Source organism: Leopardus geoffroyi, chromosome C3, assembly GCF_018350155.1.
Source record: "Leopardus geoffroyi isolate Oge1 chromosome C3, O.geoffroyi_Oge1_pat1.0, whole genome shotgun sequence".
NCBI classification, from domain to species: Eukaryota; Metazoa; Chordata; class Mammalia; order Carnivora; family Felidae; genus Leopardus; species Leopardus geoffroyi.
The window spans coordinates 99274407-99293525 of record NC_059338.1 but is presented as its reverse complement, the minus strand read 5'-3'; the positions used below and the strand labels follow the sequence as shown (position 1 = coordinate 99293525).

At 42.0% G+C, this 19119-nt stretch overlaps 1 protein-coding gene across 5 annotated transcripts in view; it reads right to left on the bottom strand.

The window, feature by feature from the left end:
- Positions 1 to 19119, bottom strand: part of SYBU (syntabulin) — a 111657-nt gene that overhangs the window by 17644 nt on the left and 74894 nt on the right. Inside the window, exon 1 of one of the 5 annotated variants that reach the window (XM_045453882.1) lies at positions 18819 to 19012. The exons of the other annotated variants lie outside the window; for them this stretch is intronic. Within the exon in view, the coding sequence (XP_045309838.1) occupies positions 18819 to 18846 (28 nt within the window). The 5' untranslated portion in view covers positions 18847 to 19012. Of the gene's footprint in view, positions 1 to 18818; positions 19013 to 19119 lie in introns of those variants that run through there. 5 annotated transcript variants of the gene reach the window in all.

Here is a 19119-nt window from a genome sequence, read left to right as displayed (position 1 = left end):
AAAAAAAAAGCTTCTCTAAAGTAGATTTGGTAGAACAGACTCTGAGCTGCGAAGCCTTGGGGCACCTAGCCAATGAATCCAAGAAATGCTTCACAACCTAAAGGATTTTTACTTTAGTTTTTGCAAACTATTCCCTAAAACCCCTAGAGATGTTTATCTTCGAAAAGGAATATTTGATCAAAAGACCAATAAACTGATTGAAAATATATACACAAGTTTTCTTGCATTTCAGAAGTCTTTCTGAAAAATTCTAAGCATCATTTTCATTAAATTACACAAAGGATTTATCTTCATTCTGAATGATGTTCAATAGATGGAGACACCGTAAATTTAAAAACATATATAAACAATTAAAAACAAAAGGAAGTTCAAATTTAAAGTATTTAGAGAATAATTTTGTATTGAAAAATATGACTACATAACTGTAAAACTGCTTATGGGAAGACGGCAGTCAAAAACAAATAATAAACTGAAAGAAAATATTTACAACATATGACAGACAAAGGGCCAATCTCCTTAATTTACCAAAAGCTCACACAAATAAGAAAAAAAAATAACAGAAAAATGGGCAAAAGACATGAACAGGCAGATGGCAAAGAAAAATAAATGATCAACCTACACAAATAGCCACTCAATCTCATGTATAACATTATAAATGTAAATGTAAACAAGGGGTTTTTTTTCATCCACAAGACTGGCAAAAAATTAAAAAAACAGTTTGATATCACTACTTCTGTTGAAGGTTTGGGAAAAATACTCCCATAAGAGTTAGCAAGAGTGTGAGTTGGTGTAATATCCATAAAAAAGAAAGCTGTATTGCTAGGAATTTGTCCTGCACCTAAGCATCAAAAAAACAACCTAACTGCCCATCAATAGTGACTGGTGAAATCAGATGATACAGGGACCTAAGAGTATAGTCTACAATCATGCAAGGAGTGAGTGACATGAAGCTGTGTGTGCTGGAGTGAAAACATCTAGAAGACCTGTTGCTACATAAGAAAACCAAGATGCAGAGGCACTTGGGTGGCTCAGTTGTTTAAGTGTCTGACTTCCAGTTTTGGCTCAGGTCATGATCTCACGGTTTGTGGGTTCAAGCCCCATGTCTGGTTCCACACTGACAGCGTGGAGACTGCTTGGGATTCTCTCTCTTTTGCCCTCTCTCTGCCCCTACCACATTCTCTTTCTCTCTCAAAATAAATAAATAAACTTTAAAAAGAAAAAAAAAGAAAACCAAGAAGCAGAATAGTAGGTATGGCATGCCTGATTTTGATAAGCAAATTTTTAAATAATATATAACTGGCTACATGCATAGAACATTTTTATTGAGGGATAAAAAAGATCTGATAATAGTGGTTTCTCTTGGAAATGGGACAGTGGGATATAAAAGACCCTTATTTTCATTTTATATATTTCCGAGCTATTTGGCTTTTCTAACCATGTGCATATTACTCTTCAAAAAAAAAAGGAGGCACTACAATTACTGACAATTTATTTTTCCTTTGAAACAATATAATTTTTTCTAAAGAAAAAGCATTTTATAATAAAAGCAGTCATGCCATTTAATGTAGTATTAAGAGGGCCCTGGAGTCTAGTCACTTGGGTTTGAATCATGCCTCTTCTAACTCTGTAAAGCCTTAAGTGAATCATTTACCCTCTCTCTCTGCCTTCAATGCCTCATCTGTGAAATGGAGATGAAGATATTAATAGTAAGTATTGTTAAGGGATTGCAGGAATTAGGTGAAGCATGCAGAGAAGTTAGAACAGTGCTTCGTACATGGCAAGCACTCAGTATATGTTAGCTATTACTATTTCTAGTTAGAACTACTGGTACAGTGGCTTGAAGGCCAGAAGAGAGCTTTTTAAACACCTTTCCCTTAAAAAGTCCCACAATAGGAAATGCCTTCTCCTATTTAAGTCAAACATATTTATTTATTTATTTATTTATTTATTTTTAATGTTTATTTTTGAGAGAGAGACAGAGAGTGAGCAGGGGAGCGGCAGAGAGAAAGACAGACACACCGAATCTGAAGCAGGCTCCAGGCTCTGAGCTGTCAGCATAGAGCCCGACGAGGGGCTCAAACTCACGAGCCACGAGATCATGACCTGAGCCAAAGTCAGATGCTTAACCGACTGAGCCTCCCAGGCTCCCCTTTAAGTCAAACATTTTTATAATCACTCTTTACAAAAGGTGGTTTTCCTTCAGCCATTTGTCAGTGGAGAATATGTTTCTATTTTTTACTCTGTGTGTATGTATGTGTGTGCATGTACAACAGAGTATGTCTAAAACATCTGTGGTTTTAAAACAAACTCCCTATGGTCTCCTCCAAAAATCTCTAGAGTTGCACCCAGGTTAGAACCCTGCCTTCAGAAAGCCCCCAGGAAAATGTACATAGGTTTACTGAGCTCTACTTATCAGAGGCAAATCGCCTGAGCCTGGTCTGAGAAAAGGAGGGGAGGAGCATGAGAAAGGAGGCCCAAGAGGCCTGACAGGGTCGAAGACAACTTCACCTGTTCATTCCTTTATCTTGGGTTGGCTGAGCTGCCTGTCTTGGCAGAAATACAGGAAATACACCTGCTAACCAAGAAAGTGGATGAAAGAAATGATAAACATAGAGGGTGTAAAGAAACTTCAAGAAAGCAGGAGGAAGTGAACATTTCTGACAGGAACCCAGGATGCAACTAGTCTCCCTTTGCTTCACCCCCAGGGAAAGTTAAGTCTGTGTATTGACCGACTTGAGTAAACTACAGGAAGGACACCAGGTGTTGTCTGGTTTCGTGAATGACCACCCAGCTTCCCTGGGCTTGCTCTCTTCATTAGTAATAAATAAATATGTGGCCCTTTTAATTTGCCAGAGATGGCCAGGAAGAGAACGCTAGATGAGAGATCCATCAACTCAACCAAAGGCCAATCAGGTGCCAATCTGGGATCCTCTATCACCACTGCCATGCACTACCCAGCATCAGCAGAAGGAGGAGCCAGCCTGCAAAGTCACACACCCAACAAGCTCTACCTAAAGAAGGCACTATAACAGCCTGACTCCATGTATATATGTATGTATATATGTATATGTGTATGTATATGTCTATGTCTATGTATATGTGTGTGTGTGTGTGTGTGTGTGTGTGTATTTAACAAAAATTTATTGAGCATGTGCCATGTGTTATGTGTCAGCCCCACTCTAGGTGGATAGCAGTTCCTGTCTTGGAGGATCGTTGTGAAGCTGAAATAAATGAAAAGTGAAATGCATGAGATGTGCTTGACAGGCTCATAAATATTCATTTTATACTTATTATTAATAATGCAGTGATTCTTAAACCTTACTGTGCCTAAAGATCACTGGAAAGTTGAATAATAGTGCAGACTTCTGGGTAACAGTCACAAAAATTCCAGTTCAGAAGGCCTGGGGGGAATCCAGGAATCTGCATTTTCAATAAATCTCAGATGACTGTGCAGCCAGCAGTCACAGACCACACTGGGGAGGAGAGCTCCAAAGATAAAGAGCACATGGAATCTCCCTCCAGGTGCAGTCAGATTGCAAAGACTTTCTTCAATAGGAAGTTGAAGGTAAGTAAGAAGTCGAGGTGAACCAGCTGCCAACAGGAGGAGTCAGTTTGAAGACAAAGTGCCCAGAAGAGAAGAATCTAACTTCCAGAGTGGCCTGCACCCTCACGGCCTTCCGAAGGCACCCTCCTGGGCTAAATACATCTTCAGAGGGTTGGAAAGGAAGACAGGGACTTGGAGGAGGCACACATTTGAATACTGGCCCAGGTCCAGTCAAACTCATGTGTACACATGTTGGTTTGCAAAGCTAGTGGATAATTAGTAGTGGGTCCATGATTTGAAGTCGTCATAATCCTGTTTTAAAGAGGAAGGACTGGCCAGTTTAGAGCTGGGGGTGTCAAATACCATTCAGCAGAGAGAATAACTTCACAATCTAGAAAACTCTCCATCTGGGTTATGCCATCAGCCTTAACTTGCTGCCTTGGGTGTGGCCAATGTGTCCAAGGCTAACATGCTGAATGGCACCAAATGAACCACATAGGCAACACATCATCTTCCACGATGAATCAGCATCAGACACGAACCCTTCGGCAGGTGGTTCCATCTCCCACTGCCTTCCACCGAACAGGTCTGGGAAGGGTTACATCCACTGTGGCCATGAACTTCATCCTAACTGATTGTTCTGCGAGCCTGGTAATAAGGAAAGCAAATCCTCCCTGAAAAATTTTCCAGACTTTTGCACATTTCTTTAATTTCTTGTCAAATTCACAGAACTGAACGGACTTTCTGCCCCTTTAAAAAAGCTAGATGGGGAGTCTGCTGCTTCTATTTAAGGAGAAGTGTTGTTTATCCAGTGTTTACCAAAATGAAGTGCCTGCCCTCCAGGTCTGGCAGGAAAACCTAAATCAGGGAAAAGCAAACTGGAGGTGGCTGGTGGGATCAGAGTAGGGGTGTCAATGCAGAATGAGTTAACAGGGGAGGGAAGAGGTGATGAGGCCTGGGAAAGAGAAATGCGGACTGATTAAAGTCAGGGACAGGGCTAGGACTGAGGTCTGTGACTTTAAGTCCAGAGTGTAAGAGAAAGGGAGAGGATGAGTCTTGTTCGAAGTCACCTCATTTTCTACTCTCAGTGAAGCGGTGTTGTCCGCAGGCAGTTTGAGACCATGAATGGAACAAAAACACCCACTTCCTAGGAGATGACATAATTTACTACTCACTGCGGTGACCTGCAACAACACCCTAAGACAACATGGTGTTTCATTTCGTTTTTTAACTTCACTTTTGTCGTAAGCACTGTTTTCCTAATTGACTCCAAGATCTAGGGGCACCTGGGTGGCTCAGTCAGTTAAGCTTCTGACTTCAGTCAGGTCATGATCTCACAGTTTGTGAGTTTGAGCCCCGCGTCCGGCTCTGTGCTGACAGCTCAGAGCCTGGAGCCTGCTTCACATTCTGTCTCCCTCTCTCTCTGCCCCTCCCACTCATGCTCTCTCTCTCTCAAAAAACAAATCAAAACATTAAAAAAAGAAAAAAGACTCTAATATCTAACAGCCTTGATTGCCTCTCTTCATCCTTGCCACCCCGTGTGACACTCTCCATGTCATACCACACAGCTCTTGTTCCGCACTCACAGGCCCCGCCACCTGTGACAGTGGCCTCACCTCCAGGGGTGCCATGATCCACATCTACACTGAAATTGCCTCTGGATCTCAGCCCACTCCCTTGACTTTCTCAGTAGCGCTGAACTTCCCCTTTCCTGCACTGAAACAGTCTGTCAGAGAGTTACATCAATGGACCTTGTCAGCACTCAGTCATGCTCCACTTCTCATATCTTAATGTCCTTTCCTGTTGGTTCATGAATGATGTATCCCCTTTTCTGTTTCTCTCTTGCATTTCAATCTCTGTGAAGTTGTTTCTCTTTGCTTTTTATGAGGTGCTATGGTTTAGTAGCTTCCATTACTAGCTGTGTGACCTTGGAAAAGCCATGTAGCCTCTCTGTGTCTCCCTTTCTTCTATGAGAGGAAAAAAATAATAGCATCTATCTCGTCGAGTTGTTGAAAAGATTAAATAAGTTAATATATGAAAAAGTAGTGCCTGGCATTCGGCAAACACTTTAAAATACTGCCTTCATTTTTGTTTTTCTTCTTATGATTACCCTCCCTGAACCACATCTGGATCCCAACACTATGTAAGACCAGAATCAGGGAAAAGGACTTGGATCAGGAACCAGGAGTGAGGTGAGCTGTCCCGTGAAGTGTGAGTAGCAAACCGAAACTAGCATGAAAATAAACAAACAGAAGATGGTTCTGATAGAGAATGGTAAGGATTCGTTCTCCTCCAATTAGATTATAAATCAACAAGGGAATCCTCAGATACGGGCTGTATCGACTGAATTCTCCAATTTCATGTGAGAGCCTGAAACACACGAAAGAATAGCCAACTAGAGAACCTTCTCCTAGAGACTGTGGGTCACACGCACGGTGGGAGACGACATTCCACAAGGGTGAGATGTCATTAGTTCATATTTGAATGCCCACAGCTCTTGGTACACCTAGCAAATGTCAGGCTGAGACACTGATCCTGCTGTCAGAAACAGGCAAATGCCTTAGCAGGGAGCTAACTTAGGTTCTAAAAGAGGTCAACAAAGGGAAGTACTATTTCCTGCTGGAAAGATTAAGATTCCATGGAAGAGGCTGACTAAACTAGCCAGCTTTCAAAACTACCCATGACCACTCAAGCCTGTAGCACGAGGGGCTGTGGAGACAGTCGTGCAGGGTGAAGGGAACAGCATACGAGGGAAGTAACACCAGAGGAAAAGCAATAGCAAGGAAATGAGGCAATAAAGGCACTTCAGAGGCAAGTTGTTTAACATCCTTCTAAGACACAGGCCCCCAAATTTGTGTCTGGCAACAAGTGTTTTGTACTGGACACAGTCTTCCTCATTTTCTAAAATTCCTACTTTTGCTTCTCTGAGAAGAAATGTAGACGTGTTACCTTTTTCCGAGAAGTAGGTATCAGAGAAAAGGAACCACATGTTTTTCCTACCCCAGTGATACTACAGCCATGGTTTGTCTGAATGACTCTGCTGGTGATCTTCAGTGACCTACTGATATCTTCCCTCAGTGACCTTCATTTATAAAGAACCAAATGGACCAAATGACATGAGAGATGGGAGAAAGAGGTGAAGCCTTCAGGCCATAGTGCTGTGTGGGAACCAAGCATGGGCCTAGAAGGTGACATTTCATTATTTTCTCTGCAACTTAGAAATCGATTTCCTCACTCCCTCCTCCTCTTTTAAAAATGAGTCACAGATGCACAGAATTGGATTAATCAGACTCCTTGGTTCTTGACACACTCTCATCATTGGTCCATGCAAGACTATCTTTATTTCTTTACTGACTGGTTTGTATGAACCAGTATTTATGTTTATTTGTTTAGTATTTATTTATTGTATTTATATTTTTGTTTACATTTAACATAATAATCAGGGAAGAAACCACCACCCATCACAAAAACTAGAACATCCACACTAACTTGTATTTACCTCCTCATCTTATACCCTGTTCACCATTTCCTTCCTTTCCTTTTTATAAAGAATTATCACATGTATAAATATTCCAAAAAACCAGATTCTTTTTTACTTTCTGTCTTGTCTATCTTTCATTTTTACAACAGGCTACCATGATATCTATAATCTTTGGGGACAATTTTAATTTAAAATCATATTGCTAAGATTCTCCATATATTTGCGGTGCATTCATTTGACTGCTATCTAATATTCCATTGTAATACTCATACCATAATTTCTTCAATCTCCTGGTGATGAGAAAATGAATTGGGTTTATTCCAGTTACTCATCTAGCCAGAGTTTCCATTCTGATAAACAACTATTTGTATTTCCAGAGGCACAAGTCTCCCTAAGGAAAAAACCCAGAGAGCAAATCCACTTTAATGTAATATATTCCACAGACGAAAAGAAATGCTCTGCAGATCGTTCATCTTTCTGTACTCTTACCTCTTACTGCCATGGAGGATCAACAGTTACAAGTAAAACTAGAATGTCTGCCTTACCCTATCCCAATTTTAGGGTCCAACATGCCTGAGATGATCCTCCATTCTTGGGTCATTCTGACCCTGAGTAGCCCTAAAAGATGAGAGATTACATGACGTCATTTGGGTTTTGCTTAGGTTACTCCATGACTTTCTCCCTTAGTGTCGACAATGAGACCAGCCCAGAGACATGAGAAGACCCCTAGAGTCACTGGACTATAAATATATCCTCACCGAGGGAGAAAATCCTTGCTCCATGGTGCTTCCTTAACACAGCCCAGAACTGGGTAAAGTACTTACTTCTAAAGCCAAACACTGGGTTTGAGTCACAGGTAAGGGAACCACCTGGGTTTTAAACCAGGCCCCACTGTTTGGGGAAGGGGAAGAGACTGTGTAGAAGTTTCTACATCAGAAAGCAACTGCCCTGCTTTGGAAATATTAAAGATAAAGATTTTTATATTTTGATTTTCATCTAACCATCTCCATGTTAGAGCTGATGATTTGTCGCTTCTAAGCGTCTTGGTCAAGTTAAGCAATGAGGTCTGTGGAGCAGGTCAGCAATCATGGGGTAGATTTTAAACCATCCTCTGCTCCTAAATTCACCAAAATCATCTACTTATTCCTCAGAGATGGTGGTTCTCAAAGTTTGGTCCCCAAATCAGCAGCAGCAGCAGCAGCACCGGGGACCTTGTTAGAAATGCCCACATTCAGACCACATCCCAGACCTACTGAGGCAGCAACTCAGAGGCAGGGGTGAGGCCCCAGTAATCTAGTTTTTAACAAGCCCTTGAGATATCTGTACACTCAAGTTGGAGAAGCACGGCTCTAAGACACTCTGACCGAGATGCCCTCAAAGATCATCTAGCGTAGCTCCTGAATGGCTGCTTCTGGGAAGCGGAGTGCAGGCTTGACTGTGATTTAAATAGAGCTGTACACCACAGAAAACACTTTGGTAATCAAGTTTTACACATTTCACATTCAAGATGAGTCAATTTCTTAATTTACTTGGCATAAATCTGAGTGTTACTAACCATGCTTCACTTAACTGACAATACGTATCAAACAGCTGTAGATAAGAGCAGCGTCTTGCTTTGGAAGGTTCTGAGTTCAAATATTTGATCTTTCCTTGAATGACAATGTGACCACAGGCAATCACTTAATCTCTCCACACCTCAGCTTCCTCAATCCAAAAAGGGATCAAGCACGCCTGTTTGATGGGATCATTGTGAGAATTTAAGGACAGACTGGGACAATTGTAAGTGCACAATAAATATCCATCATTGTTATTATTGGCCTATTTATTCATATGTTTGGTATGTGTTGCTAAACACTTATGTTTCTTTAAGAATTCTTGCATATGGGCACCATAAATGTGTGTGTTTTTAAATTACTATGACTGAAATAAGAAGGTGAAGTGCTTATTAATGACTAACTTCTAATTCAATGATATAAAGTTTTTACAGATTACTGGGCAGTAATGGTCAGAAATGGCTTATTATGTTCATACACTGTTCAGCATGGTTTACATGTTTTCTCATTCAATCCTCACACCATGCCCATGAGACAGGTGGTTTTATTCTCATTTTACAGATGAGAGAAGGAAAGGACAGCCATAGCCACAGCCATTGCTTGTGGTGACACAGCTCATAAATGGTGAAGCTGGGATTTGAAACCAGGTATATTGGCCTGAGAAAGATCACAATAAAAAGTGCATCAAAATATGCCTTAAACACTAAGAATGCACACCTGCATGGAACTTCAGGGGTTGGGGAAATACTGTTTTTTCCATTAATGGTCGCTTGCTTGCTCTTGCAAAGGGCATGCTGAAAGCTTTGAAAATTCATTTACAAACAATCTGCAGCAGGGGTTTTAACAAGATTACAGCCACTCTGCTTGGCTCTGCATCCCTTTCCGAGAGCAAACAGGGAGGAGACAGCTCTTTTTTTTTTTTTTTAGCACATTAACCCTAGGGGCTGAGCCTTCCTGCATTTTCAACAGAGATCACAGGATTGAATCTTCATTCTTAAGTGAAAAGTGAACATACTGTGAATACACTTAAAAGAAGTACTGTCATTTTAAAACATCTAATAGAAAGGGATTCTTCATGGTGTGGTCTGAGGACCATCTGCATCGTGTCATCTAGACTATTTGCTGAAAATACACATTGACTCCCATAATCCACATTTTTATGAACTGTCCAGGTGATCTTTTACATACAGTAAAGTTTGAAAACCACTATAATCAATGGCTCTTGTTTTTAATATTTAACCATAAACTGCAAGCCACCTGCTCAGATCTGTTTAGTGACTCTGAACTCCGTCTGCTTCTTCCCATCCAGAATGCTCCACCCCAGACCATCAGCATTTCTCGCCCAGAATTACTGAAACAGCCACACACTGTGCCCTAGCAGCTCACCGTGGCCCTGAACACTCCATCTCCCACGCTGTTCCAGAGCATCAATCTCATTAGGTGGTTCCCCTGTTGAAACCCTCTAATGGCACCCCACATCCTTAAGATCAAGTCCAAATGCATGATTTACAAGCCCTTTATAATCTCTTTAGCTGCTACTGTACCCCAGCCAGTGCAACCACCACCATTTCCTGAAGGCAGCACAGTACTCTTTAGACTCCCAGCTTCCACACATGCTGTTCCCTCTACCTGGATTATTTTCCTGTCCCTCTGAGCCTGACTAACTACTACCTGTTATTCAGGTCTCTGGCCTCTTTGACCTTCAGGAAGGGCCCCTCCTTCATGCTCTCACCCTACCCAGAATTTAAGAAGCATTTATCACACTGCACTGCAATGCCTGCTTACAATTTCCCAGCATGTCATCAGCTCCTTGGGCACTCTTTTTTTTAAAGTTTATTTATTTATTTTGAGAGGTAGGGGGAGGGGTAAAGAGAGAGAGGAGAGTGAGACTCAAGCAGGCTCCATTCGTCAGAGTAGAGCCCAACGTGGACTTGATGTGGGGCTCGACCCCACAAACTGTGAGATCATGATCTGAGCTGAAATCAAGAGTCAGAGGCTTAACTGACTGAGGCACCCACATGGCCCTCCTTGAGGGCTTTTGTTCATTGTATCCCAGTGTGTAATGCAGCCGTTAGCACACAGTAGGTGCTGTTGCCTCGACAGATTTAAAAGTTCCCCACTCTCAGCATTCAGCAGTGGCTCCTGAAAAAGCTCTCCGAGCTACCTTCCTCTTTCTCTCCCTTCAACTGGACTGACAGACTAGTATTACTTACAATTAGGATAGATATTCCCTCCACCCCTATCTCTACCCCATATGACCAAATCTCTTAAAACTCAAGCTTTCGGCCCAAAACTTGGCATGCAAAAATCACGCAGCCTAGGAAGGCCTGTGTGTCATTCATCCCTGTCTCCCTAGGGCCAAGCACAGTGCCTGGCATATACAGTAGGCTCAGAAGAATATTTGTTGAATGAAGGGGGAAGGTACTGAAAGAACTTACAGATCTGGCTGAAATAACACCACTAAATTTTTTTAATGTTTATTTATTTTTGAGAGAGAGAGCAGGGGAGAGACAGAGAGAGAGAGGGAGCCAGAGGATCTGAAGCGGGTTCCGTGCTGACAGCAGAGAGTTGGATGAGGGGCTCAAACCCATGAACTGTGAGATCATGACCTAAGCTGAAGTCAGATATTTAACCGACCGAGCCACCCTGATGCCACCCCAACCCCGACTAATTTTTGAGAAACCACAAAGGAAGAGAAGTAACAGGTTGGAGATGAACAAAAAGTATACAGATATTCAAAGCAGACAGAAAGGTAAATTCTGAAAATTATAAACTGCCAAGTTTGGTGTTGATCTGCAGTAAAGCTGTAGAGGCAAGTAGGAGCCAGCAAGAGTTCACTAAGAACCAGATAGGACACACAGCTCTCACTTCCTTTTCTGACAGAGTTAGGATTGCAGGCTACCACATAAATCACACGTGTGGAATCCAGTAGGCATTTAGTCACTTAGAACAGTATTCGGAACAAGGTGGAGATGTGCACTGGGTGACGGCACAGTCCAGTACCCAAAGGATGTTGACTAATGGATTGCCTGTCAACCTTGAGGGAAATCTCCAGTGATGTGTCACCTGACTCTGCCCTTGTCCTTAACCTACTTAACATGCTTTATTAATGACATGCATGAAAACACGAAAGGTATGGTGTTGACGGCAGACTACAGATTACACAGGCCTTGAAGGGATAACCTACTCAAGGAAGGACGGGGTCAGGTACTAATGTTACCAGCTGCTGTGAACCAAAAGCTGAATGTGATAGAAACTCTATGTCTGCCATTTCCTTTAATTCTTCCTCTCAAAAACATTCAGAGTGTAGACGAGGAAACTGAGGTTCTGAGTGTGACGTGATTTGCCCCACGCCATGAGTTAGTAAACAGCAGAGCTGGTTGTCTGACTCCAGTTTCTTTTCCACCCTCTCTGCTTGGGACCTCACGATCAGAATTCACAAAGATCTAAGAACTGGAAACCAAGATAATAACATTTTAGTCCATTTCAAATATGCAGTAAACCTTGCACATGCTAAGGCTTTGGGAGTAGAGATTGGGGAGGAGGGGCCTGGAGAAGAACTCCAGGGCCCAAAGACCCTGTCAGGAGATGGGCCACACAAACAACTGGAATATGAGAGGACAAGATGGGTGCAATATAGACAGGGGGGCCCTGAGGGAACACAGAGGGAGAAGAAATACTTCTAGCCAGGTGAGGGTAATGGGGGAGGAGATATGTCATGGATGAGATGCCACTTAAGATGGGCCTCGAACACTGGACAGAATAGGAACAAGTGTTGGGGGTGCAGAAAGGGACAGACCTCAGGTGAAAGGGATGGCCGGACCTGACACATGGAGGAAGGAAAACACAGGGAATATTCAGAATATGTTGGATCCCTTGTTTGGCTGGAGGATAGTGATCGGATGAGATAAAGCAGGCACAGAGGTGAGTTGTCCTGGAATGCTGAAGAATGTGAATGCTGTGCTCAGGGAGTTTACTTGGAAGGCAAGAGGGAGCCATGCGGAGTTTTGGATGGAATGGTGATATGAATACAGTGATGTTTTTGCAGATATAGTGACAGCAATATCTGGGGGAGAGATTGGAGGCTGGAAGGCAAGGCAAATGACTATGACAGTTAGGAGGTGGGTCATATGGTGAAGGGAGGAGAGCCCTGACAGTGGAGATCTTTCCCAGTTCTGAACCTAGTTGTTAGGTTCAGAAAATTAACTGCATTGGTTCAACGTCATCCAGGTGAATAAAAGAATTTAAAACAGCAAAAGCAGAAAGTATGTGAAACATTAACAAACACCCTCACCTTGTGTTACATGCTTGACTGCAATGCCACTACATAAAAGAACAATTGAATGAAGATATGTATGTTTTCTGCCCTATCAGAGTGGAAAAGCAAACCAAACAGGAACTTTCTCAGCCAAATGAAAGGAAGAAATGACTCTCATATTGCCTGAGGACTGTGCAAAAAATTAAATAATCTAATCAGAATGAATTGAGATGCTCCGAGATCAATACTAGATTTAATCTAGTGCCGTGTAATCCACCTTTAAAGCAAATATCTTTTCTTTGGAAGCACAAATGTCAATAAAATAAAACAAACAAACTGGGTAAATTCTGGCCACTTCTGGCATCTATACAGAGTGTTGGAACAAAAGCAAATGGAGAAACAGAAAGGCTAGAGGGGTTTGTTTTAATTCAGACATGTGTTCAAGGAACTAAAGTGAGAATCAGGGAGAGGGAATAATAGGGTCACATGGAAATGTTTCCAGGAGAAAACCTGGCAGCACAACAGAGAGAATTCTGGATCAAGGGCCTGGCTTGGAGGAGAGCAGGTGCAAAGCAGGTGGAAAAGCTATTGCACTCTGCTCAGAGAGACCTGTTCAAGGCCTAACCCGCCCAGGGAGGGGACACTACCTCGGAGGCGGCCCTCCCACTGTGACCTTGCAGACAGCCGGGTGCATGCTGGGCAGGGAGACAAGGCATTCTGCAAACCGGCTCAGCTTCCATCAGCCAGCTCCAGCATTGCACCTCACACCACTGTTTACCAATTAAAAATTATCTGAACTCTCCAGCTTCTGAACAAAATGCTTTTGCCTGTCCCCCTTAAAAAATTCTCTACTGATTTTTAGGTGGTTTATAGTATTTAAAAAGAATGAAGCACACTCACAATTAGATTAGGCTCCACACACAAATTATGCTCTGAATTTCCATGGACTTGTTTAATGGAACCTTCCCCAGGATCTCCACTCAAAGTGACATCTGGCACGGAGCACAAGTTCCCAGGCCAACACTTTGCTTGCCTTGCTAATCTGCCCCACCCCCAGCCCTCCACAAGTTAACTTTTAAATTCAAGTGTACTCAGTGTTCTCTCTTCTCTCCACCCCTTTCCTCCTCACCCCACAATGTTCTTTGAAAAAGCAAAATGGAATGGAAAAGCAAAACAGACCGTCACAAAAATACTGAGGCCACTGTCTTCAGGACCACTGGAGAATAACTGCACAGTGGTAAGACGGAGAGGATAGGTAGGGGAATGATAGTTTGAAAATATCTCCAAAGAACTAAATGGCACGTGACTAATTTCTGTGGACTATATCTATGAGCACCCCCAATGAGGCAAAACTAACAAGGCTCAAAAGGAACAAGCTCACTGAAGCTGAATTCCAATTTCTCCCTGACATACAGCACCATACAAATATCCTCTGGGCTCTGGGGAGCTTCCGTTCATTCACAAACATCTAGAGAGGACCTACAAAGTTCTAGGCACTGTGCTAACTATGGAGAACATAAAGGCAAAGAAAACATGGCTCCAGGTCTTTTAAATCTTACCCTTGTGTTCAGACATATTTTTAGAGACACATATGTAATAAGATGTTAAGATTGTTTTTGAAGTGCAAGGCAATACAAAACACACATTTCGATATAGTGGTGACCTGTGGGGGGAGGCAGAGAATGGGCTCTGGGAGATCACATGGGCAGCTTTGGGGGTGGTAATTCTAAGAGTGGAAGGTGGGTCACAAATATTTGCCTTATTATTATAGTGAACGCCTTACATGTATGTTATATATATTCTTGTTATGCATCACATTTTATACATAACATTAAAAAGAAACAGAGAAGCAGCTAAAATGAATTTAAAATAAAAGATAATAAAATGATAAGGAAAGAAAGAAAGAAAGAAAGAAAGAAAGAAAGAAAGAGGAAAGAAAGAAAGAGGAAAGAAAGAGGAAGGAAGGAAGGAAGGAAGGAAGGAAGGAAGAAAATGTAGTCCATGTCCTAGAGAGGCTCACATCCCAGCAGAAGAAAGAGCCATCTAAAAAATAATTATTAGATATAACATAGAAATCATAACGACAGAATTTTTTTTAAAACTCTAAGGCAGAGGAACCCCTGGGTGGTTAAGCGTTTGACTCTTGGTTTTGGTTCAGGTCCTGATTTTGGGGTTTGTGGGACTGAGTGCTGACAGCATGGAGCCTGCTTGGGATTCTCTGTCTCTCTCCCTCTCTCTCTGCCCCTCTTCGACTCTCTCTCTCTCTCTCAAAATAAATAAATGAACTTAAAAAAAAAAAAAAAACAACCCTAAGGGAGTACATAGTATTCAAATAAACAGCAATGGCTTGTGAAGTTCTGATACCTCAGTGTCTGCACATTTAAACAGCTGGTTTAACCCTTTATAAGTGTCAGTACAACACTACTTCCCCTGGGATGATTTTCAGACTCCCAAAGTTTGGGTTCTAAGGTCCTCCTCTCTGCACTCACGGGACCCTGTACCTCCCCCAGAAACATGTTACACATCTTACAGGGAACCCCATGTGTACAGTTATATCCCAGTACCTGGCTCAGTACCTGACTCATCAATAACTACTTGTTGAAAAAACAAATGAGTAGCACTACAGGTTCAGTTCTGTTAACAGGTGGCTGAGACTAAAGAAAGAAGGAAGGGTGGGAACGCTAAGTTGGAGAATCCCATCCAAAATTCAAGAATGCCCCAGCTTCGTGCAGACAAAACCCCTTACTATCCCTGGCAAGCCCGGCTTGGTGGGATACGACACCGGGGCACCACTTACAGATCCTAACCCATTGCTCAGTACGCCTAGAGCTTCTCAGCCTGTGGCCTGGATCCTTCTCCTCTTCCAGTAACTGAGGGGAGAAGCATTGGATGTCAGGCAGGATCAGGTTCAGGCACAACCTCCATCTCTCAAGAACAGTCAGGCCCGCCAACAGTCTCGGCAGAAATCAGATCGTCCTGGCAGAGGGTTGCAGAGCCTTACTATCTCAGCCACAGGGGTGAGGACAAGAAGCCAAAGACTCAGGAAGATCCAGTTTCCCCGAATAATGTTGCCGCCACACAAGGCAAGGAAGCATGCCTCCCTCTGAAACTGCCACAAACTCCCTCTGCTGAAAAAAAAGACTCAGCGAATAGAGCGGAGAGCTCAAAATGCTCCTCAGATGTCAACAAAAGGATGTGACCCACAACTCATGCCTGCAGCACCAAGTGCCTAACGGAACACTTGACAAACTGTGCACCATCAGAGCATCTGACTGTGTGGCCGATAACAATGGGAAAGAAAGTGGGGCATTATTTTGGTCACCAGACCAGCATTGTAAAGATAAAAGGTCACCATGCTGGTGGGGATGTTGCTAAGGATTTAACGTTTGCCTTGAAACTTACAACAGAGGGCTTATTCTAGTTCGATTATCTGAGTGATATTGCATATGAAATCATGTTTAGCATAATATATTTAACTATGCATTTGGACATACGTTGATTCCCAAGTTCCCAAACTCCCGAGAGCTCATTTTAAATCACATCGTAAAATGTCTTCCCTTTTTTTCCATTCGAGTGGATTGGTATGGTCCTTGTTCCACATGCCACGTTCTTTCCAGGGCAAACAGATGGAAAGAGAGGATATGCCAGAAAGAAGAAATGGAAAATGAAAATGACATAAAAATAAAAATAAAGCTGCAAAATGTAATCTGGGTCAACTCCTCATGCGTTTTTAAAATCAACACCAGCAGGCTCTGTGCATAGGGCATTGGTTTTATATGTACTTTTTTTTTTTGGCTCAGATGTCACACAGGATTAGTGCAAAAGGAAAAGTCCCAGCATGGGGCCTATTTTTATACAAATTAATCAATCATTCCTGTCTCTTCCTCTCCCATCACGCCCCAAACTTTCAACTTAATGAAACTGTTCTCTTTTCAAAGTATGTCATTTACTACACTCTGAACGGAAATCCTTTCAGGAAAGGAAGTGAACTTAAACTTTGAACCTAGATTTTTCACTGTCATATTTTTAATTTATTATAAATATTAACAACTTATGCTATGGCCTACCCCCTTTTATCTTACAGACCCATTGTGGAATGCTACATATCCACTAGTGGTAGCAAAATGAGTAGGCAAACGCCCTGTTATATGCACGTATAGCCATTTAACCAAAAGAGAAAAGCACACACTGGAAAAGAGAAGACTATTCTCTATCTCACATTTTGTTAGGTACATTATCTTGTACACTGAATGCCATCATTCCCATCAGAATACTAAGCACATAGTTAGATTCTCAGTAAGTATTTGATAGAAAATTTGATAGGCTTAAGGGAACCAAACCAAAGAATTGTGCAAGCTCTGAGCCACAGCCTCCCTTGACTATATGGCATCACAAAAATGGTGATGATGATACTCACAGTATTCATAATACAACAGCTAATAACTACTGTATGCCATGTGTCACTGATGATGTCACTCAATTTTCAAAACAGCCTTATATCATAGGTCCTATTATTGTTCCATTGTACAGATGAGAAAACAGTTTTAGAGAGGGGGTTCACATATTTTGAGGTCGAAAAAAATCCCATGTTATGCTGGTTTGCAGAGAAGGGGACAGACACATCGAGATGGTGAAATGGGGCCCTATGCTACCAATCAGCTGAAAAACATTGGAAAAGTGTCATTGACATTGTTTCCATGTCTCCAAAAGCATGATCACAACAGAGTTCATCATGCCCCTTTATCTGTCTGCTGTTCCTTTGACAGATGGAAATTATATTTATAAAATATTAAGGCAATGACCTAAAGCTTGACCTCAGTGACAAAGTCAGATGTGGACTTGTCACACACTCTCACAGGGTGATATTTTTTCACCACTTTGGGCAATAAAAATTGAGCCATGACTAACAGTTGTCAGTTGTAAGTACAGAAAATAAAAGAAATTTACAATCTAGCATGATATTCTGTGCTCACTCTTTTATGTGATTAAAAATGAATTTCTCTTATACCAATATAACACATGCTCTGCTTTTTGTTTAGACCTGCTGGATGCTATCTACTGTGGATGGCCTAAAAATCTAAATTTTACACAATTTTAAAGTTATTGAACTACACTTAGGCTTACCATATGTATAGGCTTCCTTTGTTTCTAGTAATTAATTTTAACACCACAGACATTAATCATTTGCCCACCAGATGAAAATCGCTTTAAGATGACTCATTTAAATATTTTACAACATTGCAAACCCAACCCTTATGCTCTTGGAATGTAGAGTAAAGAGGAAGCGTTAGATCAAATCAGTCAATAAAAAGGAGAAGAAGAAGAAGAAGAAGAAGAAGAAGAAGAAGAAGAAGAAGAAGATGAAGATGAAGAAGAAAACTTTTCGACATCCCAATTCCATGTACATGAAGAGTTTCAGAGTTTCTCCTGGATGCCACGTGAGAAAAGTAAATTAAAACTGGTCAGAGATGTGCTCTGAATAATTTCCATGAACTGGCAGACAAGAGCACGGGAGCAAGCTCTCTCGATAATAAATACACTGCGTCTCAGCCTACACAGAGGCCCACTGCAACTATGCGCAGTGCCAATTAGCATTAATTGTGGTTGTGCTCAACTATTCCCAGAGCGCTCCGCTGGGGAAGGCCAGGCTTTGCATTTACAAATGCAGCATGCGATGCTCAGACTTAGAAGAGCATTCTAAAATGTAAATGTCCATGGTCAATCTATCTTCATTGCGTTGGCTTTGAATTCCACAAACAGACTCACAGATGACAAGGGGTATTTAAAACAATATATGTGTGTATTTTTAAAAGTTTAGTTATAGACTCTGCATTCAGAATATCTGAGAGGCAGAGTTGAAATTTGCTTTTAGACTACATTTTTCGCCTACCACAACTAACTTTACACACACAGACATACACAAAGAGCATATCCTCTGTGATCCAATATAATTATTTACTTACTGTGACTAATACTACTTACTTAGAAGGTAAGCTCCGTAGACTTTCATGGCAAACACTGCCTCTGCAAACAGCCTCCCGCCACAGGCTGGGGTATGTCTCGTGCAGAAATACAGTGTGAGCAGCTCATCTCTCCATGGAGTACAGTCTTAGAGTGGGGTATCCATGGAGACAGAGCCTCCTCCATGTGCAGGGCAAGGAAGTTCCTCTGCTGGGCACCATAGCAACAGGAGGCAGAGAGATGGCTGGCCTATCAGGGAAGAGGAGCTTCTCCCTGGTGACTGCAGCATTTCAAATGAAACCATCGCCCTCGTGAATGGACA